Raw genomic sequence first — 24820 nt, 5'->3', positions numbered from 1 at the left:
CTAGAAAAGCTACTGATAGATAAAGCTTTTATATTTGACAATTGAGGATGTTGGGCGCTTCTCATAACAGAACATAGTCAAAGGCACCAGCCTATACTCCCGTCAATGGCATCTCAAGAGTATGTGCCAAACCCCGAGCATCCCCTTTGAAGGTATTAGAGAAAGACTCACACATCTTGGCTACACAGAGAGATGAAGGAAAGGGACAAGATCATTCATTCTCTTTAGCGAGGAAAGACCTTTGTTGGTCGTTTGCCTGACTCAATAACAGCACAGAAGTCAATCTTTAGTCTGTGCCATTCTTGTTCTCAGCCTTGCTCTTCTCGTCCAATCCGGCAGATGGCTCTCCGAGGCTACAAGCTGCCCAGAGGGAACTGTTCATCGAAGCTAAGGAGTTGATGACCTAATGACTTGATGGCAAGCGCCCGTGACGGGACTCGGGAGAGCTGCACGACGGAGCTGGACTTGTAGCTCGCCCGGCTGCTGAGCTGGTTTTTCCCAGATGGAGGGCCCGGGGCGAACGAAGTGGGCGGGGGCACTAGCAGTACCTAACTTTGTGGGAAATGCGCCGATCGCCCAAGAAAATGGGCGCCCAGAGACACATGAGTCTTGTCGTCTTGGAGCCCAGCTGGCCTGTGCTCCCCAAACTAAAGTATCTGCTAGGCTAGTCCTGAAAGCGGGCTGGGCTGTGTTACTGTCGCAATCACAGGGGCATGACGTCGACGCCCACCACCCGCTGACGGCCGGGCCCCATTCGTTCATTCGTGCTGGTGGTGCTGGCGCTGGTGCTTGTCGTTGCTGGATCGTCGTCAGAGTTAAAACAACATGCATCCGTCATAAAGCGCATCTTCCCTCCCTGCCCACACTCCCCCGACTCTTCCGCTTCAATTCATCCCTCTTATTTGATTGCTGCCCGTCCTTGATACCCGCCGCGCAATACACCCCCTGCAAAGACCCTGAACACCTTTCAACCGGGATTTCCATTCTTTCCGCTCTGCAGAAAGCCTCTCTAGATTTATCGCTGCCTGATCCGACAGCTTTCTTGACTCGCTCGCTCGCAGCACCACAGCCGGCCGCATCACCACCGCAACACCGCCGCAATGCATCGCACATACTCTATGCGCGCCTCGAGGGCGCCTACTGCTTCGCAGATCCAGGTGAGTTCGTCATTCGTATCGTGCCAGCATCAGGTGGTTGTTCAATTGACTGACGTATGCGGCCTCGCAGAACCCCCCACCTCCGCCATCCAGCACCAAGTCAGGCCGTCTCTTCGGACGCGGCGGCTTCGGTAAGTTCCCAGAACTTTTTCTTGTATACACGTCTTGCGCGGAGATGAGGCGAAGCTATCGGGAGCTATTGGAGAACAGCAGCTGACGAGCCACATCAGGCCATGCCCTCCGCCGCAACGCTGCCGGCGCCTTCGGCCCCGACCTAGCCAAGAAGCTCGCCCAGCTTGTCAAGATGGAGAAGAACGTGATGCGCAGCTTGGAGACCGTCGCAAAGGAGCGCATGGAAGTTGCTGTAAGCCACCACTTGCCAGCCCTTGTCTTCGTTTTCCAGCAGCTAATGTCGAGTGCTAGCAACAACTGTCTATCTGGGGCGAGGCTTGCGACGAAGATGTCTCTGACGTCACGGACAAGCTCGGCGTCCTCCTGTACGAGATTGGCGAGCTTGAGGATCAATACGTCGACAGATACGACCAGTACCGCATCACCATCAAGAGCATTAGGAATATCGAGGCATCTGTCCAGCCTAGCAGAGACAGTATGTGCGCACAACACCCGACTCGTCTGGTAGCTCACTAACACCCAAGCAGGGAAGCAAAAGATCACCGACCAGATCGCCCAGCTCAAGTACAAGGAGCCCAACTCTCCCAAGATTGTTGTGCTCGAGCAGGAGCTGGTCCGTGCCGAGGCCGAGTCGCTCGTCGCCGAGGCCCAGCTCTCCAACATCACTCGCGAGAAGATCAAGGCTGCCTACACCTACCAGTTCGACGCCCTGCGCGAGCACTGCGAGAAGGTCGCCATCATTGCCGGCTACGGCAAGCACCTCCTCGAGCTGATTGACGACACCCCTGTCACTCCTGGTGAGACCCGCGCTGCTTACGACGGCTACGAGGCCAGCAAGGCCATCATCCAGGACTGCGAGGATGCTCTGACGAACTGGGTCTCCCAGAACGCCGCCGTCTCCTCCAAGCTCTCCACTCGTGCCCGCACCCTGTCTACCCGCCGGAGGAACAACATCAAGGCTCGCAGCGAGGGACACGACCTGTCTGGTCAGGATGCCCCCCTGAACGACCGTGACTCTTGGGTTGCTGCTGGCGAGCACAAGGGTGAGGAGTATGACGACGAGGAGGAGGAAGAGGAGGAGGAGGAGGAGCTCGGTAGCGAGCGGGGCCTGAATGGGGAGACCCGCGGACGCCAGCACGAGACTCTTGCCGCATGAGCCAAGGTTGCAATGCAGTGAGGAGACGGGAGTCGGCCTGAGGTAATTTGAAATAGTCTGGGAGGCCAAGAGAAATAATTAGGATATGGGCTGGGTTTTGGAGACGGACAAACTGGTCTTGGTGTTGCTACCGCGTTTGCTGCAGTTTTTTCAATTTTAGTATCTTGTACCATTAGCCTTACCTCGCTTTTCGCCGTCTTGCGTGCGCGGGATTGGGAAACGGGAATGAGCCAGAGTATATCTAGTAGAGCATTGAACTTTTTATATCCTCATCCTTTCATCCTTTCGTCTTATTTTAACTACAATTGGTACTAGCAAAGTGAATGAATGGAATGTATCGTGCAGTTACATGGGTATCATAAAAATCATCCATCAAGCAGAAAACCCTCCCCGTCTTCGCGCGGATAACCGCTGCATCATCAAGCCAACTGCTTCTTGGCCTGGCTTGCAAATTCCTCAAGCTCCATCTTGACGATGTACTGCCCCGGGACAACGACGAGCCCCAGATAGCGGGACGTCATGTCTACGGCCACCTTGTCCGAGCTTCCTGCCGCCGAAGCAGACGCGGCCTGCGCGGCCAGCTGCGCGTCTGACGGTTGTCTATACTCGTACGTGTGCGACAGCACGACGTTCCGGTCCTGAAGGATAACTCCCCAAGTCAGTTTCCATCATCGTCGTCACACAGCTCCACGCTTGAGTGAGTACGCGCGGAGCCCCCCCCAAGTGTGGTAAGGAAGGGGGTGCGACGCACGGGATCGGTGCACTTGAACTCGCCTCGGAACATGCGCGTGTCGGTGGTGTGGATGCGGATGTTCTTGTTGATGAGCGACTCGAGGAAGGAGCAGGCGGCGGCCTTGGCCGTGTCGCCGGGCTCGACGACCGGGGCCTCCGAGCGGTCCATTGCTGTGCTGGTCCCTTTTTTGGGAAGCCGGTCTCTGGGGGTTGGTTGACTTTCAACACTGGTGGTATCTTTTACGGCTCATGTGAGAATGATTCAAGATGGGGAGGGTTTTTGGTGTTGTGGGGTTGGACAGCTTGTTGGTTCCTGTATTGAGTGGGGTTTGAATGTGATAAGAGTCTGCAGGTGCCCTGAGCTGCCAAAAGGACCCTTGGGGAGATCACTGCCAGGGCACTGGGAGACTGGGGCTCGGGCTTGCTTGGCGAGAGGAGGATGCTGCACTTACTGTAACTTGCACTTGCAATAGGTCATCTCGACATTTGCTTTCCTATTACTACTTGCAGAGATTGGCGGCTGGATCCCTTCCTCATTATGAGTATTGATAGGTGTCTACAAGTACTTTACCTAGATGTCCTCAAGGATACCCCCGGCTGTCCACCGTCCCGTCTGTCACATGGAAGCTCCTAGTACTCCGTACCTGCGCTCATGACATGATGTCGACACAGGAGCAGCTGAAATGTGTCTTGGACGGGCCCCTGCGGGACGAACTCTAATCCAGAGACGGTGGCCCAGGGTCATGACGTCAGTTGCATTCCTTGCAATGGCTCATGTTGTGGATGCGGGCTCGGCGTAGATCTTCCAAAAGTAAATTAAGGGTTAGGGTTAGAACGTCCCACTGCTCACCTGACTTGGCGTCACTTCCGGGAGGGGCAGCGTGCTGGGTCATCGCGCGCCTGGATGCCTGGAGGCGATGCCGAAAAGTTCATCTAGGCGGCTCTGCGGCTCTGTACAAGCTTTTTGTACGTTTCGATAGCAATCAGGGGACGGATCACGCATGGAAACACTGCTGATCCCCGTCACCGACGAACCTACGCAAATGAGAACACGCCCTTCGTGAAGCGACGGCTGTTCCGTCCACTTGATATCCTCCTCCCCCCATCCAACACACGACCCTTTCTCTGACCAGTCGCCGCCGCCGCCGCCGCAATGGGAGTCAACGGCCTCTGGACCGTCCTGCAGCCCTGCGCCCGCCCGACCAACCTCGCGACCCTCAACCGCAAGCGCCTCGCCGTCGACGCATCCATCTGGATCTACCAGTTCCTCAAGGCCGTGCGCGACAAGGAGGGCAACGCCCTGCGCAACTCGCACGTCGTCGGCTTCTTCCGCCGCATATGCAAGCTGCTCTGGTACGGCATCCTGCCCGTCTTCGTCTTCGACGGCGGCGCCCCGTCCCTGAAGCGCGCGACGCTGCAGGGCCGCCGCCGCAGGCGCGAGGGCCGCCGCGAGGACGCCGTGCGCACGGCGGGCAAGCTGCTGGCGGTGCAGATGAAGCGCATCGCCGAGGAGGACGAGGACAAGCGGCGCAGGGAGAGGGCGAGGGAGAGGGCGGAGGCGGAGGCGGCGGACGGCGTGGCGGCGGGCGAGGCGCTGCCGAGCATGGACAACATCGTGTACGCCGACGAGGCGCACATGTCGCAGCAGGAGCGGCAGAAGAGCCGCAGGTTCCACCGGCAGGACGCGTACCACCTGCCCGAGATGGCCAACGGCATCGAGGCCATGGGCCGGCCCGACGACCCGCGCATCATGAGCATCGACGAGCTCGAGGCGTACGCGCGCCAGTTCCACGACGGCGAGGACGTCAACCTGTACGACTTTAGCAAGATCGACTTTGACGGCGAGTTCTTCAAGAGCCTGCCCGCCGCCGACCGGTACAACATCCTCAACGCGGCGCGCATCCGGAGCCGCCTCCGCATGGGCCTGAGCAAGGAGCAGCTCGAGGACATGTTCCCCGACCGCATGGCCTTCTCGCGCTTCCAGATCGAGCGGGTCAGGGAGAGGAACCACCTGACGCAGCGGCTCATGTACGAGGCGGGCATGACGGGCACGGACCTGACCATCGGCGTCAACGCGCGGGTCGCGGGCGAGAAGGACCGCGAGTATATCCTTGTCAAGAACGAGGGCGCCGAGGGCGGCTGGGCGCTGGGCGTGGTCAGCAAGGAGAAAGACCGGGGCGAGATACACAAGCCGATTGACGTCGATGCTTTGCAATTTCAGTATCAGACCAAGGAGGAGGACGAGGACTGGGAGGATGAGGATGACTTCGAGGACGTGCCTATCGAGGGTCTGAACCGGCTGCCAAAGCTGCATGCTAAGGAGGTGGCGTATCGCCAGGGCGATGCGGATGCTGGAGCCAATCCGGACTCCATGTTTGTGGACCAGCCCGCCGTGGATGACCTTTTTGAGGAGCCTGTGGAAAATACGTTGGAGGCAGATGAGGATGAGGGCCTGGAGCGTGCCATTGCCCTTTCTTTGCAGAACCAGCATGGCGTCGGCGGTGCTGAGGACGAATCCGCAGAGGAAGAATTTGAGGACGTCCCGGCGCCTCAGTGGGAGCAGAAAGCGGTGGCTGAGGCGAGGCCGATCACTGGCACTCGCGGCCGCACGGTCGCCAATATCGTCAATAGCCGTGCGAACGCCGCAGTGCCCAAGAGACGTGAGAGCAAGAGCCCCGGCAGCGACAGCGACAGCGATGTCGATCTCGGCGCCGCGCTCGCTGCCGCGAGGAAGAAGAAGGCGGCCGCGCCCGCAGCCGCCAAGACTGTGCAGCCTGCGCCTGTGCGGCCCAATGTCAAGAATCCTTTCGACGGCCCGCTGCCGTTTGAGAAGCTCGACTGGCGGACGTCCATCTTTGAGAGGAAGCCCGGTGGGGCGAAGCCGAGCGCTCAAGCAGGGGTGGCGGCTGGCAAGGACGCTGCGGAGACCGGGGCCGGATCAGAAGACGGTGAAGATGAAGAGCTCGCCGGCGGGTTCGAAAGGGCGGCGGGGGACCAGGACGCCCCGAGGCCGCTGCCGCCGTGGATGGTCGACAACACGGACATCCGCGAGTCGCTCAAGAAGCAGCAGGAGGCGCACGAGGAGATGGACGCCGAGGACCGGGCCGAGGCGCTGGAGCAGCAGCGGTTGTATCGCAAATACCAGCAAGACAGGGTCGTCGAGATCGAGTCCTCGGACGACGAAAGTGATGTCGAGATTGTGGATCCTCCGACGCCCAAGGAGGGTTCTGCGGCGGCTGGGGTTTCTGAAGAGGTTATGGAAGAACAAGCTCCGGGCGAGCCTGTGCTGGTGGAAGAGCACAATTCGCCCACCGTCCCTGCTATGGAGGAGGGCAGAGCTACCGTGGAGAGCCCTCGAGATTTTATGGAGGAGGCACCTGGATCTTTGACTGCTTCTCAGCGTGAAAAGGCCAATGCTCGGTCACCATCTCCCGAGGATGTTGAATTTGAAGATGTGGATATCGCTGAGCAAGCAGGTCATGAAGCGCCACCGTCTGAGGCTGTTGAACAGGTAGAACCTGAGACAACGGCAGAAGAGACAGCCCCTGTCACGCTCGAGGACACTGTCATACCACCGCCGGCTCAGCAAGATCGCGTAGAAGGCCTTGCAGAGCCGGTTGACGATGCAGACATGGCCCTCTTTGCGGACGGCGACGACGATGAGTTCAGCGATCCCGAAGAGGAGGAACTTCTCGTCCAAATGGCAGAAGAGGCGGAGGAACATGCTCGCTTCGCCAGCACACTGAATCACAAGTCTACAGAAGAGAACCAAGAGGCCTACGAGAGGGAGCTGCGCGCCCTGCGGACCCAGCAGAAGAAGGACAGGCGGGACGCAGACGAGGTCACGCAGATCATGGTCACGGAGTGCCAGACGCTCCTGCGCCTGTTTGGGATCCCGTACATCACGGCGCCGATGGAGGCCGAGGCGCAGTGCGCGGAGCTGGTGCACCTGGGGCTCGTCGATGGCATCGTCACCGACGACTCGGACATCTTCCTCTTTGGCGGCACGCGCGTCTACAAGAACATGTTCAACGACAACAAGTTTGTGCAGCTGTACCTCAGCAGCGACCTGGAGAAGGAGCTGTCGCTGTCGCGCGAGCAGCTCATCGCCATCGCGCAGCTGCTCGGGTCCGACTACACGGAGGGCCTGCACGGCGTGGGCCCCGTCACGGCCGTGGAGATCCTGTCCGAGTTCCCGGGCGCCGACGGCCTCGCCGAGTTCAGGGACTGGTGGCAGGAGGTGCAGAAGCAGCCCCTGCCTAAGAAGGGGGCGCCGGACGCCGCGGCGACGAAGCAGTCGTCCGCCTTCCGCCGCAAGTTCCGCAAGTCCCAGGCGGCCAAGCTGTTCCTGCCGCCCGGGTTCCCGAACCCGGCGGTGGCGGAGGCCTACCTGCGCCCGGAGGTGGACAAGGACCCGGAGCCGTTCCAGTGGGGCGTGCCGGACCTCGACGCGCTGCGGACGTTCCTCATGGCGACGATCGGGTGGAGCCAGGAGCGCACAGACGAGGTGCTGGTGCCCGTCATCAAGGACATGAACCGCCGCGAGGCGGAGGGCACGCAGAGCAACATCACGCGGTTCTACGGCGGCAGCGCGGGGACGGGCGCGGCCAAGGAGGTGTTTGCGCCGAGGCAGAGGGCCGGTGCAGGAGGAGGGGCTGGCAAGGGCAGCAAGGCTTCGTCTTCTTCTACTTCTACGAGGGGGGGCAGCAGGCGGATGGCCGAGGCTGTGAGTAAGCTGCGGACTGCTAAGAGCGGCGCTGGCGCTGGCGATGCTGCTGCTGCCGCGGCGGCGGATGGGAGCGGCAGGAAGAAGACCTCGTCACAGCAGGGGCGGAAGCGCAAGGCGAGAAACGCCGTCGTCGTTACTGATGAGGAGGAAGCTGGCGATGACGACGACGGAGGTGACCACGAAGCGGGTGTTGACGATGGTGCTGGTGCGGGTAGAGGAAGGGCCAAGAAGGCCAAGGCATCGGCTTAGAATACGGGCATTGCTGCCTCGTGAAGATGGGGATGCGTGTGATTCTCCGAAGCATATTTTGTTTTGTAATATCTTGACAATGATGATACGATACTGCTAGAATATACTGCCTGGCTGTACAGGCCTGAGCGGAAGACATAATCAAGAAGCCGTTGAAAGCCAAAAGCTTCCATTCCTGGATCACGATGCATGAAGTTCCCCTTCTTTCGACCTTGACACGCTTGAGTAATTCCTGACTGTTGTTAGTGTGCTTACTTGATTTGATTTTTGTGGCGTTCGCGCTCTTCGAAAGCGCGAGCTAAGGCTGAGCCGATGCTTTGTAATGACGTGGGCAATAGTTACCTTGTTCTCACCCACACCAAGTCTAAGATCATCAGCTAGAAACAAAGGTACCTACCTACCTCTTCCTTGGCCAGCCAACCTTACGTGATCCAATTACAGCCCGCCAGAATGCGTGCGTGGGCTCCCCCAGCTGTCCATTCGTTCCATCTCGGTCCAAGAGAAGCCTAGTGGCTGGCTAGATGAGGTACCCGTGTAAGTCGCGCTTGATTGACGCGAGACAGAGGTGATGGGAGAGTTTGAAATGCACTTATCTTGCCGGATGAAAGGGCTATTAGAAATTGTCATCGTTGGGGTTCTATAGAGATACAGGTTCAATATCAATTGTATAAAAGTCGAGCCTTGGAACGTTGAATGCTGGAGCTTTGATCTGGCTCATCGCCATCATCACCATCACCAACTACGACTCTCAGCTTGCTATCTGCCATCCATCCATCCATCCATCCATCCACCAGTAGCAACTATTCGCAACCTTAACGCCTAGTGCAAAGCATAGCTCTATCATAAACGCACCTACCTCTCAGCTTCTCTGTTGACAATAAAGGTCTTGACCTGCTGTTGCACCTCATAGTCCCATATCACAAACTTGCTGGTTTCTACATGCTCCGAGCTTTGACCAACATGTCCTCCAAGAAGATCATCACCGTGTTCGGCGCCACCGGCCAACAGGGCGGCTCGGTCGCCCAGATATTCCTCAACGACCCCAAGCTCAAGAACGACTGGACCGTCCGGGGCGTCTCGCGCAATGCCAACGGCGAGTCGGCCAAGAAGCTGATCAGCCAGGGTGCTGAGGTCGTCACTGTAGGTCTTTTTCCAACAATCGTGCCCAAGTATATCAAGCAATACTAACCAGGTCGGGCGTGCAGGGCGACTCCAATGACAAGGCTTCTCTGGAGAAGGCCATGAGCGGCGCCACGGCTGTGTTTGCCGTGACCAACTACTGGGAGAAGATGGACGGGGAGCTCGAGACGCAGCAGGGCAAGAACATGGCTGACGCCGCCAAGGTGAGTGTAGCGTCTCCTTCACCACGCCCTGGCCTGCTTCCGGCTAGCACAGACGACGACTAACCGATGCATGCACCACACAACAAAGGCCGCCGGCGTGAAGCACTTCATCTGGAGCTCCCTCATCAACGTGACCAAGGCCAGCAAGGGCCGCCTGACCAAGGTGCAGCACTTTGACAGCAAGGCCCGGGTCGAGGAGTACATCCGCGAGATCGGCCTGCCGGCGACCTTCTTCATGCCGGGCATCTTCATGAGCGGGATCGCGGGCGGCACGCTGCGCAGGCCCTCCTCGCCCGGCGCGCCCTGGACGCTGGCCCTGCCGACCACCGACGCCGTGCGCCTGCCCGTCTTCACGCCCGCCGACGCGGGCAAGTGGGTCAAGGCCATCGTGCTGGCCGGGGTCCGGGAGCTCGGCGCGGGCAGGCAGGTCTACGCGGCGACGGGGTACATGTCGCCGCAGGACCTGCTGGCCGGGTTCGCGCGGGCGTTCCCCGAGGCCGGCCGGGACGCCGTCTTCGCGACGGTGCCGGACGGGGTGTTCGTCGAGGGGCTGGTCCGCGGGGGCGCGGGCCTGCCGGCGTTCGCGGCCGAGGACCTGCTGCAGAACATGCAGCTCATGGAGAGCCCCGGGTACTACGCCGGCGCGAGCCTCGACGAGAGCCACGCGCTGCTGCAGGACGAGCTGACGACCTGGGAGGAGTTTGCGAAGAGCGCGCCCGCCTTTAAGGGCCTGAAGTGAACTGATGTTGTCAATGAAGGAAAGGAAAGGAAATAATACGAGAATAAATGATGCTTGCTGCTCGGTTAGTGTATGTTGGTATACTTTGACTCTAGGTACCTAGGTAGGTAGTTATCAATTTATTGCTTGCATCGTTGCTTGCATCCTTTGCTTTCCCCGTTGCACTTTGTGAAGCAGATGGGGAGAAGAATAACTCGCCCTATCATGCTCGAAAAGGGAAATGATAATTTGACATCGGTATGTTACTCAAACAGGGTGTCTTGGGAGGCAAGACGGCGGCCGAGGTGAGATTGAGCAGCTTTAACATATTTGTATGGAAGACTGTATGCGGATCTGTTAAGATAATGCCGGCTAGAGAGCCAGAGTACAAAGAGTGGAGTCGGCAAAAATACCCCGTGGGCGGCGGTGGAAGCCGAGGTTCACAAGCCCGCCCCCCCGGCTGACTCTTCCACACGCAGAGCAGAGCGAGGCACCGGCGCTACAACCCTCGAGTCTAGCTTTTTCGCCTTCTAGCAGCCTCCCTCTCCCTCCACTCTGCTGCTCTGCCCGCCCCCAGATCAAATCCGACGTCGTCTCCTCCGCAGCACCCCCGTCGACACACGAGAGCTGCCTCGGTGCCGCCCGCTCTCTACGTTTCAATCATTCTTCTTTCATTGACTCGTGGCTCTTATTTTCTCGGCCTGCAGCAGAGGTTTTCGACTGCATTGTTTTGATCGACACACGGCCACGGCTCGCGCCAGCCTCCCGAGCGCCAATTCCCGCTCGCCTCGCCCGTCTCCCGCTTGGTCATCGCCACCTCGCGGTCTCCTTTTCAGACGGGCCATCGAGGCCGTCTCTCAAGACACACAAATTCAATCTCGATATCACCGAGTATCTAGGCGGCGACACGTAGCCTTCTAGCCGCGATGGCCTCCCCGCCGAAGCCCTGGGAGAGGCAGGGCGCCGCGCCCTCCACAACTGGTATGTTTCTGTTGATCCCTCCGATCGAGCCCCGATACCACCACATACCGTGATCATACTGACCGAATTGCACGGCAACAGCAGCAGCAGCCCCCTCTTCCGCTACTACCACTTCATCTACTACCTCACCTGCCATTCCCTCAACCGCCGCATCATCTACCGCCATCGCGCCCGCCATCCCCGCGATACCAGCCTCCCTGACGTCAGCCGTCAACCAAAACGCAGCCCAGTACAGTAGGCCTCTGGGTGCTTCCCCCTATGGATCCTACGGCTCAGCGTACTCCTCGCCCTACTCATCACCGTACTCTAGATACGGCGGCTACGGCGGCTACGGCGGAGGTATGTACGGAGGTTACGGCGGCGGCATGTACGGCGGAGGCATGTACGGAGGCATGCCGGGCATGGGCGACCCCAACGACCCCAACAGCCTCACACAGCGGTTCAACACGAGCACGCAGGCGACCTTCCAGATGCTAGAGGGTATCGTAGGTGCCTTTGGAGGGTTCGCGCAAATGCTGGAGAGCACGTACATGGCGACACACTCGAGCTTCTTTGGTAAGTCCGGCGCTCACTTTGGCTCCCCGTACGTGGGATGCTCCGGTGCAGAGTATACTGACAAACCGACATAGCTATGGTCTCAGTAGCAGAGCAGTTCGGCAACCTGCGCGACACGCTCGGCTCCGTGCTGGGCATCTTCACCCTGATGCGCTGGATCAGGACCCTCATCGCCAAGCTCACCGGCCGCCCGCCCCCGGTCGACGCCACCGCGCTGACGCCCGCCGCCTTTGCGCGCTTCGAGGGCCGGCAGCTGCCCTCCCCCGACGGCGCCCACCAGCCCCCCAAGCCCAGCCGCAAACCCCTCTTCTTCTTCGTCCTCGCGGCCTTCGGCCTGCCCTACCTGATGAGCAAGGTCATCAAGACGCTCGCCGCCTCGCACGAGGAGGAGGAGCGCCGCCGCATGGCCCTGCAGCAGCAGCAGCAGCAGCAGGCCGTGGTCGACCCGGCCAAGCTCGAGTTCTGCCGCGTCGTGTACGACTTCACGCCCGAGCAGGGCGCCGCCGCGGTGCCGGGCGTCGACCTCGCCGTGCGCAAGGGCGACTTCGTCGCCGTGCTGAGCAAGGCCGACCCGCTCGGCAACCCGTCCGAGTGGTGGCGGTGCCGCACGCGCGACGGCCGCCAGGGGTACCTGCCCGGCTCGTTCCTGGGCCCGCCGCAGCGGCCGGGCCAGCCCGTGGCCGCGATCAAGGCTGCTGCTGCTGCGTCGTCGACGGCGGCGAGCGAGGACGGCGCCACCACCCGCGCCGATTCTCTCACCTCGAGCTCTGTTGTTGCTGCGCCGCCGCCGCCGCCGCCGATGCCCGCGGGCAAGGTCGGCGATGTCACGCCCGAGAGCTTCCAGAAGTCGGCGTTCTACCACTAGAAGCGGAAGGCTCGGCCCGATGGGATGGGGATGGAGGAGGGGAGGAGGGCGCCGCGGTCGCCCGCCGACCGCCGCCCGGGGTTCAAGGATGCGGACACGAAGAAAGTTATCTGGATGCCTGGTCCTGCTCTCAGCCCGCACCGGCTTGACAAGCTGGTGTTCAAGACTATCAAGCGAGACGTCGTCCCCCTCGTGCCGTGGACGGGACGTAAAGTGAAGAAGAGTAAAGCTAACCTGTGAGGGTGTGTGCCAGCCAGCTATGCATGCCATGGAGGGCGACGACGGATATGGGCTGGAAATTGGGGAGGGGGTTGGAACATGATGGCTATGGTCACCTTGCCATGCATGTGTGTGTATGGATATCGAACATTACAACGGGCGGACGGGCTGCCTTTTGGGTTTTACTCCCCAGCCTGGTCTCGAAGAGGGGCGATGAGGGAAAGGGAAGGCCTATCTCAAAAGCTCACCGGCGTTTCTTCTTTGTCTTTTTTTTTTTTTTTTTTTTCATTTTCACTCGGATGGAGGCATTCTACTATTAATGTTCTTTGTGTGTACTTGTTTTGAGAGCTTTTTCCTCGCCCGGAAGCAAGAGGTTAGAAAGACGATGATGGATGGATGGATGGATGGAGGCGAGGGAGTTTTACGGTGTAGATGGATGCTACATAGGCACCAGCTCGTACAATCAAAGCGCTTGTAAAAGAGATAAGATCGAGACAACTGTCCCTGCTTGCGATTCATGGTGATGACGTAGTTGTTGATTGGTGAAAGTGATGGGGTGCTATATCTAAAGGCATCGCCATCAAATCTCATAATTGCTTTGGCAATACGCCAGCCCGAGCCTTTGCGGGAAGGAGGATCAGGACTGGTCATCAATTATACTCTTGACTGTGTCTTGAAACTGTTTGGAATACACGACCTTCAAGAAACCCAACTTGCTCGTTGCTGCAGATCGACCGGCAGTGCCAAAGACTTTTCACTTTGATTGAGATCAGCCGATTTGGTTTCAGCTGGGGGTCTATCAATTTAAGATTTCCGAGAAGAAGAAATCTGGGGACAGAAGGATTTGGATCTCGAAACGAGGAGAGATCTGCGTACAGCTTTATTGAGAAGAAGCAATTTTCTCCGAGCATGTATTGAAGGAACCCACTCTGTTGCGATATGAAAGACTCCATTTTGCGGAGACCGAGAAACCAAAAGGGCTCTGAGCACAGGTATCCATCCAGTTGCACAAGTAGATTCAAGTCTCTTACTTGTATTGAACAACAGAGAGACGGGTGACTCCAGTCTTTCTCTGTCCCTGTCGTAATAAAGAATGTGTCAAGCGGACTTGGCTCCAGGCGTCACACTCCAACCCAGCCCAGGCATCAGGATGAGACAGTTTGCGGGAGCAAGCCACTGTCTCAGGGTCATTTCCTCATTCCAGCGCGGATTTTGCTAGTGTAGGACCGAGTTTTGAATGGTGATGATCCACACACAATTCTTGTTGGAGATTGAAGATTGTCCTTTTTCCATAATCCCCCAAGGCGATCGTCACTATTCGATCCTCGTAGCAGGTTGGCCTTCAACGTCTCTAGGTACTTGATGCACACGCAGCACTACGCGTTTGCAGGGTTATATCATCCTCTCAGAGAGGGGTATGATGCGTAACAGGAGGCTGAAGCGGTCGAAGCGGTGCTAGCACCCAAACAGCTGTAGGGTGGCATTGATGGCCCGGCCGTTCTGCAGATCAGATTGAGGGTTGGGGGGTCACCAGCGATCTCCTGCGCCGATCACCCACAGGGCCACAGTTTCAGCCTCCAACTTTCTCCGACGGGGTGCGTCAATCGCTGCCCACCGACCGAGAAGAAGAAGAGCGATGAAAGGATACAATTGTAGTGGCAGGGCAAACGACCATCTCTCCCTCGCATGACAGTATCATCATACTACTCCGTGCCTCCTGGAAATGAGTGGTAAGAAGGGTGGCTGATTGACAAATTATGGTTTTCGGTGCTGCCGAGGCTGTTGTTCATTTTGGCGGTGGCTGCGGTCAAGAGTCCGACGCCATGGAGGGAGGGAAAAAGCCAAGTCAATGGGTCCAACCAGACGTCATATTTCACCTGGGCAGTCTTATTTCAGCTGGGATACGGTGGTGGTAGCGCGGTTGTATTGTACTTGTAAGGCTGGATGCTGGCTGTCGGGGTGCTGAAGCCAGGGTGTCACGGCCCTCCGTTCAGCGCACTGACACCCCAATTACCGGGCTCCCTCCCGCCCGGCTTGACGGCACACGGGATGGATGTGAGAGGTACCTAGGTACTGTGGTCCCTGAGCAACAAAGCTAGCGGGGGGGGGATGTTTCTATTCTTGCCCTCTCTTGACTCGCTGGTTCGAGGGCTTGATCTCCACCTTTTTCTTATCGTATCCCCGCGCAACAGCCAACCAGGACGCGAGAAAATGCACAAGGAGGGAAAGCCACACCACGACAAAAGTCTAGCGAACGGCAAAAAACTCGTGTAGCGCTCACCTGGCCATCTCGTTCTCACTGTTCTCACCTGGCAACGTTGCGTTTCCCCTGGCCTTTACCTAGCTCCCGTGGCGTTCTGCCCTGCTGACTTTGCCCTCCCTCCATGGCCATTTCTATTTTCTGCATACCACTCTCCCCTCCTCTTTTACGAATCATTCTAGAATGCCCATGGCGAGCTACCGACTAGCTCTCCCCAGTCACCGGGTCAGCAATGCCGCGGGCTTTCTCCTGCTGGCTCCGGGATGACGTCGAGTGACGAGCAAAGCAAGTGCTGCAAAATGTTCTGATGCGCCCCTCTCTCTTTCTCGTGTGTGTGTGTGCGCTGGCGGGTCATCACTGGAGTGATGAGGCACTGAGCCCGGTCGGTGGCTTGCTTGCCCTCGTCTGCATGCATGCGATGCGTGAGCGAGTCCTGGCCTGGCCTGGCCTGGCCTGGCCTGATGCTTACTCCGTACTGCTCTCTCCGTGCGCCGCTCGTGTGCCCATGGGCCCTGCATGTCTCCCCCTCTCATATCACGGCGGCCCGAGATGGACAGGGTCGTCGTCTGCGAGTGAGCCAAATGAGCAATCGAGGTAGGTAGACACGTAGTTACTCTGCGGGCGCAATACCTAACTACCTAGGGATCTCGAGAGAGGCGGATAAGACGGCGGCCCAGCCGTGTCTGTCATCTCCCCCAGAGACTATCGGTTTCGGGTAGTGTCCCTCTCTCTTTCTTTCTACTCTGTAACTATCTCCCTCGCTCTTGTTCAATCCAATGAGGAAGATCGTGCTCCCTGCCTATCACGCTCTGGCTGACGCCCAGACGAGCTAAGCAGGGCCCGGCGTGCCCATTCTGAGCTGGTGGTGCCTTGTATCCTTCAAGGCTTGTTGTCGTGAACTCCACCGAGCCCACTACCTACTTGTCACTACTTGTCACTACTCCGTACATACCCACCCCGTCAGCCCTCCTAGTCCTGCTAGTGTCGGTGCCATTGCAGCCCGCGCCAACCCTTTCCTTTTTTTTTCTCTTGCCCTGGACCTCCTCTGGCCCTGCTGCCCGCCCTCCACAGGGCGATCGTGTGTGTGCTGACCCGGAATTGGCACGTATATATCGCTAGGCTTCGGGGCTTTTGTTTTCCTGCACCTTGCCTGATTTGCCCTCACACCTCCTAGATTCCGTTGCTTTGATATAAGTGCCATTCCTCCCTTTCTTGCAGAGGCGTCTGGTCAACTGGTCCACCACGTTTCTTATCCACCACCACTTACACACATAATACTCCCTACACCCATCCGTCACAACTCAACTCGCACCTGCAGACACGCATACACACGTCCTGTGTGTGTGCTCTCACGATATAATGCAACTCCGAGTCCTCGTATCAGGCGCCCTCGCCGCTGTCCTCTCTCTCAGCTCTCTCGTCGCCGCCTCTCCCATCCCATGCCCCCAGGTAAGCCTCCCTATCTCGGATCCTGTCGACACAAGAGACAACCGTACTAACAGCCATGGCCTCGATAGGACAAGGTTGATGCGATATTGAACGGCAAGGCTGGCCCCGAGATCTGCTGCAACAACGGCCTGTGCAAGCCCGAGATCCATGTCGGTCTGCGGCGATGATACGACACACAAGTCATCTTTGCTTTGGGCTGTGTCCATCACAGTCACTGTACGATTTTACGCAACAACAGAGCCGGCGACTTTCAAATTTCTATCATCAGCGATCATGGAGCTAGCCGCCGTCGATCTAGATCATTTTCATTGATCTATTCTCTTTGCATGGGCATGGCGTTTTTTTTTTTCTTCTTCCCCGGGGGTTTTATTGAGGGAGAGTCACTGGCTGCCTTTCGAGATGGACATCTCGCTGAGCAAGAGAGCCATCTATCTACCTCCAACGAAACTGAGCATTTGCACGGCGTTTTGGGGCGGATTTTACTGGGACAAGTTTTATGCTGGAAAGAGAGAAGCATAGACCTGCAGGTGGACGATACCCCAGGGTTGGGTTGAAGGGGTGACCGGGGTCCTGATAACATGGGTTGAGGTGCAGATACGAGGTTCATCTGCACCACCCCATGATTGCACCCACGGTTGATCGAAGCAGGAACAACGGGCAGCGCCAATGGCGTAGGGCGTCGGATACGTCTGGTATTCCAGGCGGGTGTGTGTGTGTCTGTATGTGAGTGTGCTTGCCAGCCACCACCTAGCTACCACCACTGCCGCCGCCGGCACCGAGTAGATAGCAAATTAGGCTTTCTGGGTATCAACAATTGACCGGGAGACACAAAGGAGAGATTCGTCTCGCGCCTCTCTCCGCATTTCTTGGGACAAACTCTCTTTTTTTTCCCCTTCCGAGTACCCGTGACGCCAAGGTTGACCCGACTCCCGCGACCGTTTGGGGACTCTGAGACCGATGACATCGATGGATCTACTGTACTTGTAAAGTGGGCGGTGGGGGGGATATGGGATTGTGAATGGTTGTTGTTGTCCTAGGTCTCTCTCTCTCGTATTTCTTCCCCCATAACACACTACTTGTGAAGGCGGGGAATCGTATGAGATGCCAGAAAGAAAAGCACAGATCAGAAGATTTGTTTTCCTTACAACCAGCCAGCCAGACCCGGCAGGCAAAAAATAGTTTCACCATCACCACCACCCAGTTGAGCCGGGGGAGGGAGCGGAGCGGAGCGGCAGGCAAAAGAAGAAGGGGGAAACAACGAAAAAGCTTGGGGTGGATAAGCCTCCCCGGCAACAACGGGACCCCAGAGAGCAGTGTGTGTTCCACCGCTGGCCGGCTCGTCTTGCCCTCCCTCCCTTTTTCACGCGCTTGGCACGGGGAGATCGGTGGACTGGGAAGGGGGGAGGAGGCCTGAGTCCCTGAACCAGCCGGCGCGAGGAATGTAAGCGAGTCTTGCATTCCAGAGGTGCGGAGCAAGGAAAAAGTGTCACATAGGTACTGGGGGTTACGGTATGGTACGGTACAGCCAGACAGGTGCGTCGGATCAAGCAAACGAATCCTTGTTGGTCCCTTTTGTGTCCCATGTTTTCAGTGTTCCATTCCAGACGAGTTGATGCCCTGCCCCAACTGCCGCTTGGAACTGGTGCCCGGCTTGGCAGGGTGCGGGAGGAGGGGATGGAATGCGATGAGGAGATTGCGGAAGAGCCCTTTTGTCGAGGCCGGAACCCCTTGTGATACAGATCTCTCGTGCTAGGTGCCTACCCCAGCCCGTTTTCGTTTTATTGCGGCTTCACGTCAAGACGAGGCCGCGGAGGGGAAGGCGTCGCTGCTTGTCACGAAGCCGTAGGTGTGCTGCAGCGTGTGTGAGTGAGCGTGTGTGTGCGTGTGGTCAGCGATACGCGGGGGAGAGGGGGTATACGTCCATCGTTGTCTGAGCCGGGAGAACCGCAAAGTTCCTCATTTTTCCCTGCGAGACCACCGCGACTCGAGACGAGGGACAACATCGGAATATATGAAAAAAACCAACGAGAAGGGAAAATAGGTGGGTAGGCATAACTCACCGCGGCATTGAAGACCACGGCCTCCCCCGCGCCTGCCGGGCTCGCCGTCGCGCAGCAGTCCTCGACGAGCACGCAGTCCCAGCCGGCGTTGTACGCGTCCGCCAGCGTGCCCAGCACGCACTGGTCCGTGTTGACGCCCGCGAACAGGAGCGTCTTGATCCCCGTCGCCGTCGTCGTCGTCGTCAGGTGCCGCCACAGCGGCGTGTCGGCGCACCAGAGGCCGGACAGGCGGTTCTTGCCGCAGACGACGTCCTGCGCTGCTGCCGCCGCCGCCGCGAGGGGCGCGTAGAGCTCTGCGTTCCAGGACCCGCGGAAGAGCACGCGGCCCTGGCTGCCCGGCAGCTGCGCGCCGAGACCGATGGCCGAGGACGGGGCCGGGGCTGGTGCGGTGGTGGTGGTGGTAGTGGTACTCGGGTCGCCGGCGGCGGCGGCGGCGATGAGGGCGCGGGCGAAGCCGCGCTGCACGGCGGCGGGCATGGTCTGCAGGTCGGGGTCTGTGAGGGACCAGTTGAGCCATATGATCTGTCGATCTCGGTGGCCCCTCCCCCGTTTCTCCCATCAGCAAAAGAGTGTGTGAACTAGTTTGTGTGTGTGTGTGTGTGTGTGTAAGTGGGTGGGTTGATATCTAACTTGCCTGCACGCCCAGCGCCCTGCACTTCTCGACCAGCCTCAGGGTCGGCGGCACGGCGGCCAGGCCGAGCGGGTGGTCCCGGCAGTCCGGGTGCAGGAAGAAGTTTTGCATGTCGACGACGACGAGCGCCGTGGCGGCCGGTGCGATGCGGATGTTTGTGCCGGGCGCGCCCTGGGTGGTGGGCACGGTGATGGCCGGGAGCCGGCCGCGGGTGAGGTCGTAGGTGCGGGTGCTGCGGGTGTAGTGCCACTGGCTGCCTGGCGGGCCGAAGGAGAGGTCTGCCGCCATGGTTTTTTCCCTTCTTTCTTTGACTGAGTTGCTTGGCTTTGTTGCTGTTGGATTGTTGATGTTGAGATGAATTGTGGCATCCTGTGTCTTGAGCGGGGTTTCGAGTATGCCGGTGAAGATCATCCTGGTCCGGCTGAAGTGAGCCGAGGCGCTTGTGAGAGGAGCAGACTGGTCCTATTATACACATAGCTTCATGAATACATTCAAGTTCCTTTCATTGAGGTGTGGTGCATATCACAGTCTTGAATAGTAATAGTCATTACTGGCTCATTGTCCTGGTAGAATGGAGGACTTGTTGCACTGTGAGAGCCCTCTTCTGCAGCTTACACGGCGACCCAATGAGGGCAGAGGTCGTCAATCTCTCTCTGGCAACTCTGACCCATCGTTTTTTTCCGTGAACTGGAGAATATTCACACATTTCAAATGATCCTGGTTGCATTGATAAGGAGAACAGAACAACCTGTCTCTCTCTCTCTCTCTCTCTCTCTTTTACAAGTACTAGACAGACTGGACTAGAGAGACAGACAGCCCCATAAAAACTCGCCATGAGAAGACACCGAAAAACACTGCTCGGATCGTCCCGATAAGCTTGTATGACGGCGATTTGGCACTACCCCGACCTTCCAAAAAAGTCTCCCTGGGCTTCTTACTCACGCTTGAGCCCATGCAAGTCAGACACTGACCAGGCACATCAAATCCCGGGAAGACCACGGGCCAAAATCCCTCATCAAGGACACCGTCCAATGCATCATGTAGTTTGCGGAACCAGACGCCACTTGTTCCTCCGAGCCGGTTTCATCACAACATCAACATCACCCTCCCTTCTCTCGTCCTCGATCAGCCGCCGCCGAGCGATGGCGACTCAGGCGAGGACCTACAATGTAAGCCAGAACAGTAATCATCATCCCGAGCAAGTGTTCATCATTCTAACGTAAAGCCAGGACGCCATCGACGCCCTAAACTCTCTGCAAACCCCCTTCGCCGTCCTCGAGGCGCGCCGCAAGGCCGGCATCCGCCCGGATGAGGCCTCCATCCGGGAGATGCGAGCGTACCTCGCCCGCATCGGCTACACCGTGAGTATTTCCCTCCCTCACGGTACCAACGGCCGGCCTTCCGGACCGGAGGGACTCATCGGGCTCGCCTGAGCTCGCCCCCCAATCTCACCCCTACTGACCCCGTCCCCCCTTCCTCCCAGTCCCAAGACCTCGACCGGCTCAACGTGATCCACGTCGCCGGCACCAAGGGCAAGGGCAGCACCTGCGCCTTCGCCGACTCCATCCTCGCGCACTACCGCCGCGCCCACGGCCGGCCCAGCCGCGTCGGGCTCTTCATCTCGCCGCACCTCATCGCCGTCCGCGAGCGCATCCGCATCGACTCTGTGCCCATCTCCGAGGCCCTCTTCGCGCGCTACTTCTTCGAGGTCTGGGACCGCCTCGAGGCCGGCACGGGGGGCGACGCCGGCGCCGCGCCCCTCGGCACCAAGCCCATCTACGCGCGCTACCTGACGCTCATGTCCTTCCACGTCTTCCTGTCCGAGGGCGTCGACGCCGCCGTCTACGAGACGGGCATCGGCGGCGAGTACGACGCGACCAACATCGTCGACCGCCCCCTGGCCACGGGCATCTCGGCGCTGGGCATCGACCACGTCTTCGCGCTCGGCGGCACCGTCGACAAGATCGCCTGGCACAAGGCCGGCATCATGAAGCCCGGCGCCGCCGCCTTCACCGTCGAGCAGGTCCCCGACGCGGCGCCCGTGCTGGCGCGCCGCGCGGCGGACAAGGGCGTCGCCCTGCGGGGGCTCGACGTGGACCCGCGCCTGAAGGGGGTCGCGATCCGGCCCGACGCGCTGTTCCAGAGGCGCAACGCCACGCTGGCCGTCGCGCTGGCCGAGGCGGCGCTGCTCCGCATCGACCCGGCGTTCCGGGTGGACCCGCACAGGCTGCCGAGGGAGTTTGTCGACGGGCTCGAGCGCGTGGTGTGGAGGGGCCGGTGCGAGGTCAAGAGGGAGGGCGACGTCCTCTGGCACCTCGACGGGGCGCACACGGTCGACAGCCTCAAGATGGCTTCGCGCTGGTTCGTGGGCGAGTGCGACGGCAGGTATGGGGTTCCGGTTTTCTTTTATGCGTCACTTCTTCCTTTTTTTTTTTTTTCTTTTGTTCACCCTACATCGTACATATACACACAGAGAGAGGAAAAAGGTGTGACTGACTGGCAGTTGTTGTAACTGAGCAGGTCGGGGCCCAAGGTCATGATCTTCAACCAGCAGGGCCGGTCCGAGGCCGTCGACTTTCTCGACGGCTTGTACGGCGCGACAAAGTCGGCCAACGACGGCCGCTCCTTTGAGCATGTCATCTTTTGCACCAACGTGACTTATGCCCAGACTGGGTACAAGAGGGGTATGTGTGTTCTGGTTTCTTACACGTTTCCATCTCCTTGATTCTTTCTCATCGGGATGCTGATTTGTATATGTGATTGTGTGTTCTCCCCAGACTTTGTCAACCACCAGTACGACCCGGAGGCTATCGCAAAGCTGACTACCCAGCACGCCTTCGCCGAGAGGTGGTCTTCCCTGGACCCCGAGGCAAAGGTCTCGGTCGTCCCGAGCATCGAGGAAGCCATCAACCAGGCACGGGCGCTGGCATCGGACCTCAAGGCGGGCGAGGCCGTGCAGGCTCTCGTGACGGGGAGCTTGCATCTCGTCGGCGGAGCGCTGGAGATTCTGGAGGGTGCTGATGCCTTGTAGAATGGTAGTGGCCGATGGGCTGGTTGGTATTGCCAGGGGGGCCGTCGTGAAAGGAGAAGACACAAGAGGGATATTGAATATTGCTCGACTGCAGAGGGTCGAACCCCTGACATCCACCTCACTCTCACCTTGACCTTGACCCTTCACCCAGATACACCCCGACCGTCCCCCACCACGAACAGCAAACAACCCCTTATCATGCAGGTTAGAGCGTCTAGTTTTCATCGGGGGTGGGATGGTGCAGTGGTTAACCGCGACAAACGTGGATTCCATTAAACTAACCCCCCCTGAGGAGGACACCACAGAGAAAATAAATGTGGCTGACCTCCCACAACCAAGAAAAATCCCAATAGGGGTTTTTCGCAGGTCAGGGTTCAAGTGACAGCTTGGCCGAGCTTTTTTTTGCCCTCCTTTCTGCCTTTCTTTCTTTTTACTTCTCTTTTTTGGGCTTTGATTTTCCATGGATCATCACCTGGGGAAAACAAAAACAAGATGAGCCCTCGAAGGCTCCGTGGGCATAAATACACAATACCATAGACACTATACCACCACGTCTGGAGCAATCCTCAACGATGCTTATAGACTCTCAATCATACACTAGAATTTATTCCACTCTTCTATAAAGACACCACCGACCCAAGGCTTCAGTCCTCACAGTCGGGATCGAGCATCTGCAGCGCCGGCCGCACGAGGTTGAAGCTGCCCGTGACCAACACGTAACCCCCCTTGCCCTTCTCCTCGCACGCGCTCCGCGCGAACCGCACCGCCTCGGCGACGTTGTCCGCCACCGCGGTCGCGGCGCCCGGGCAGAGCCCGTGGAAGACCTCCCGCGCCGCCTGCTGCACGCTCGTCTCGCGCGGGGGCTCGCCCGCCGGCGTCGGGGCCGCGTCGTTGCGGGTGAAGATGGCGAGGTCGAACGCCGCAGCAGCTGCTGTTGTTGTTGTTGTTGTTGCCGCGCCCTCGCCGTCGCCGTCGCCGTCGTCGCTGCTGGCGAGCATGCTCCGGAGCAGGGCGGCGACGTCCCGCTCCTGCTGGTTGAATATGAGGATCCGCAGGGCACCGTCGGTCCGTGGCCTTGCCGCCAGGAACAGGCGCGACACCTCGGCCAGGCTGTCGGCCGTGTGCGCCCCGTCGAGCAGCCACTCCATGCCGCCGCCGCCCTCCTCGCGGATCGTCTCGCACCGGCCGCGCAGGGTGGCGCCCCTCATGGCCTCCTTGAAGCTGGGCGGTATGTCGTCCAGGCTGAAGAAGGCCTCGCCCATGTCGTCGTCGTCGCCATCCTCCTCCTCCTCGCCCTTCAGCACGCGCAGGTGCTCCATCGCCGCCGCCGCCGCGACGGCCATGTTGTACTTCTGGAACCCGCCCCGCAGCCTCGCGCCCTCCCCGACCCCAGCCCACCTCTCCACCTCGGCGCCGTCGAGCACCCGCAGCCGCGCGCCCTTGTCCTCGGCCCGGGCCCGGAGGACCGCGAGCGCGCGCTCCTGCTCCTGCCCCGGCAGCCCGACCGTGAAGGCCGCCCGCCCGCGCCGGAACACGCCCGCCTTGTGCCACGCGATCTCCTCGACCGTGCCGCCGAGCATGGCGACGTGGTCGACGCCCAGCCGCGTCACGACGCTCGCCGTGACGGCCTCGGCCGGCAGGACGGCGCTCGTGGGGTCGTACTCGCCGCCGATGCCGCACTCGACGACCGCGGACCGCACGCCCTCCTGCGCGAAGACGTGGAAGGCCACGAGCGTCAGGAACCGGAAGTAGAAGGGCTTGGTCCCGGGCCCGTCGTACCCGCCCTCAGGCGGTACCGCCCCTGCGCCGCCCGCCGCCTCCTCCGCCGCCCGCGTGAGCCGCCGCCAGACCTCGAAGACGGCCCGCGCAAAGACGTCCCGGCCCACGGGCCGCCCGTCGAGCAGGATGCGCTCCCGCACCGACACGACGTGCGGCGACGTGTACGTGCCGACCCGGCCCGCCGCGTCCCCGTGCGCGAGCAGCGCGGCCGTCAGGAACGCGCACGCCGACCCTTTCCCCTTGGTGCCCGCGACGTGCACGCAGCGCACGCCGCGCCGCGCCAGGTCCGCCGGCTCGTAGCCCGCGCGCGCCAGCCACGCGACGACCTCGGGGATGGCGCGGGCGTTGAGGTCGTCCTTGTCCTTGCCGGGTCCTCCGCCCTCCGCGCCGGCGAAGAGGTCCGTCACCTCGCGGTTGGTGGGGAGGAGGGAGAGGAGGTGCAGGGCGTTGGGGTAGGTCTGGGGCAGCTGGGAGGGTGAGATGGTGGTGGTGGCCGTGGCTGTGGTGGACATCTTGCGAATGGTGTAGGGGCTTTGGTGGCGGGGATTTTTGAGTGGCGAGGGGAGGCGGAAGGAGATATGACTGTGGGAGAGAGGCGGTATTGTCCGGGATGATGCTGAGAGGGAGGAGAAGAGGCGTGAGATGACGGGTCGTGGTGTTGGTGTTGTTGTCAGCCTCGACATGAGTGAGATCGAATTCGTCTCTCGGGTTTCTACGCCGGCCAGAGAGGTGGGCTCGGGTGTATGTATCTCAACTCAACACTCTGAGAGAGAT

General features: G+C 59.5%; 8 protein-coding genes across 8 annotated transcripts; 5 read left to right on the top strand and 3 right to left on the bottom strand.

Moving 5' to 3' along the window:
* Positions 1 to 1100: 1100 nt before the first annotated feature.
* Positions 1101 to 2445, top strand: E0L32_004503 (uncharacterized protein; the record flags this gene model as incomplete). Its single annotated transcript, XM_031138921.1, has 5 exons — positions 1101 to 1157; positions 1228 to 1288; positions 1388 to 1521; positions 1581 to 1764; positions 1817 to 2445. 5 exons carry the CDS (start codon positions 1101 to 1103, stop codon positions 2443 to 2445), a joined length of 1065 nt encoding a protein of 354 aa, XP_030997234.1.
* A 419-nt stretch (positions 2446 to 2864) lies between these two features.
* Positions 2865 to 3346, bottom strand: E0L32_004502 (uncharacterized protein; the record flags this gene model as incomplete). Its single annotated transcript, XM_031138920.1, has 2 exons — positions 2865 to 3026; positions 3197 to 3346. The coding sequence occupies 2 exons, from the start codon at positions 3344 to 3346 to the stop codon at positions 2865 to 2867; spliced, it is 312 nt and encodes a 103-aa protein (XP_030997233.1).
* A 984-nt stretch (positions 3347 to 4330) lies between these two features.
* E0L32_004501 (uncharacterized protein) lies at positions 4331 to 8155 on the top strand (the record flags this gene model as incomplete). The annotated part of the gene is made up of 1 exon (XM_031138919.1): positions 4331 to 8155. The coding sequence occupies one exon, from the start codon at positions 4331 to 4333 to the stop codon at positions 8153 to 8155; it is 3825 nt and encodes a 1274-aa protein (XP_030997232.1).
* A 960-nt stretch (positions 8156 to 9115) lies between these two features.
* On the top strand, positions 9116 to 10237 carry E0L32_004500 (uncharacterized protein; the record flags this gene model as incomplete). Its single annotated transcript, XM_031138918.1, has 3 exons — positions 9116 to 9295; positions 9361 to 9498; positions 9551 to 10237. The coding sequence occupies 3 exons, from the start codon at positions 9116 to 9118 to the stop codon at positions 10235 to 10237; spliced, it is 1005 nt and encodes a 334-aa protein (XP_030997231.1).
* A 905-nt stretch (positions 10238 to 11142) lies between these two features.
* E0L32_004499 (uncharacterized protein) lies at positions 11143 to 12617 on the top strand (the record flags this gene model as incomplete). The annotated part of the gene is made up of 3 exons (XM_031138917.1): positions 11143 to 11197; positions 11279 to 11752; positions 11827 to 12617. The coding sequence occupies 3 exons, from the start codon at positions 11143 to 11145 to the stop codon at positions 12615 to 12617; spliced, it is 1320 nt and encodes a 439-aa protein (XP_030997230.1).
* Positions 12618 to 18339: 5722 nt separating this feature from the next.
* E0L32_004498 (uncharacterized protein) lies at positions 18340 to 19647 on the bottom strand (the record flags this gene model as incomplete). Its single annotated transcript, XM_031138916.1, has 3 exons — positions 18340 to 18396; positions 18606 to 19099; positions 19236 to 19647. The coding sequence occupies 3 exons, from the start codon at positions 19645 to 19647 to the stop codon at positions 18340 to 18342; spliced, it is 963 nt and encodes a 320-aa protein (XP_030997229.1).
* Positions 19648 to 20378: 731 nt separating this feature from the next.
* E0L32_004497 (uncharacterized protein) lies at positions 20379 to 22267 on the top strand (the record flags this gene model as incomplete). The annotated part of the gene is made up of 5 exons (XM_031138915.1): positions 20379 to 20405; positions 20466 to 20597; positions 20720 to 21621; positions 21757 to 21920; positions 22014 to 22267. The coding sequence occupies 5 exons, from the start codon at positions 20379 to 20381 to the stop codon at positions 22265 to 22267; spliced, it is 1479 nt and encodes a 492-aa protein (XP_030997228.1).
* A 644-nt stretch (positions 22268 to 22911) lies between these two features.
* On the bottom strand, positions 22912 to 24558 carry E0L32_004496 (uncharacterized protein; the record flags this gene model as incomplete). Its single annotated transcript, XM_031138913.1, has 1 exon — positions 22912 to 24558. The coding sequence occupies one exon, from the start codon at positions 24556 to 24558 to the stop codon at positions 22912 to 22914; it is 1647 nt and encodes a 548-aa protein (XP_030997227.1).
* Between the last annotated feature and the right edge of the window lie 262 nt (positions 24559 to 24820).

Source organism: Thyridium curvatum (genome assembly GCF_004353045.1).
Source record: "Thyridium curvatum strain D216 chromosome Unknown NODE_21_length_474914_cov_86.438106, whole genome shotgun sequence".
NCBI lineage: Eukaryota > Fungi > Ascomycota > Sordariomycetes > Thyridiales > Thyridiaceae > Thyridium > Thyridium curvatum.
Note: the sequence above shows the minus strand (reverse complement) of the source record. Positions and strands in the feature narration are given on the sequence as shown.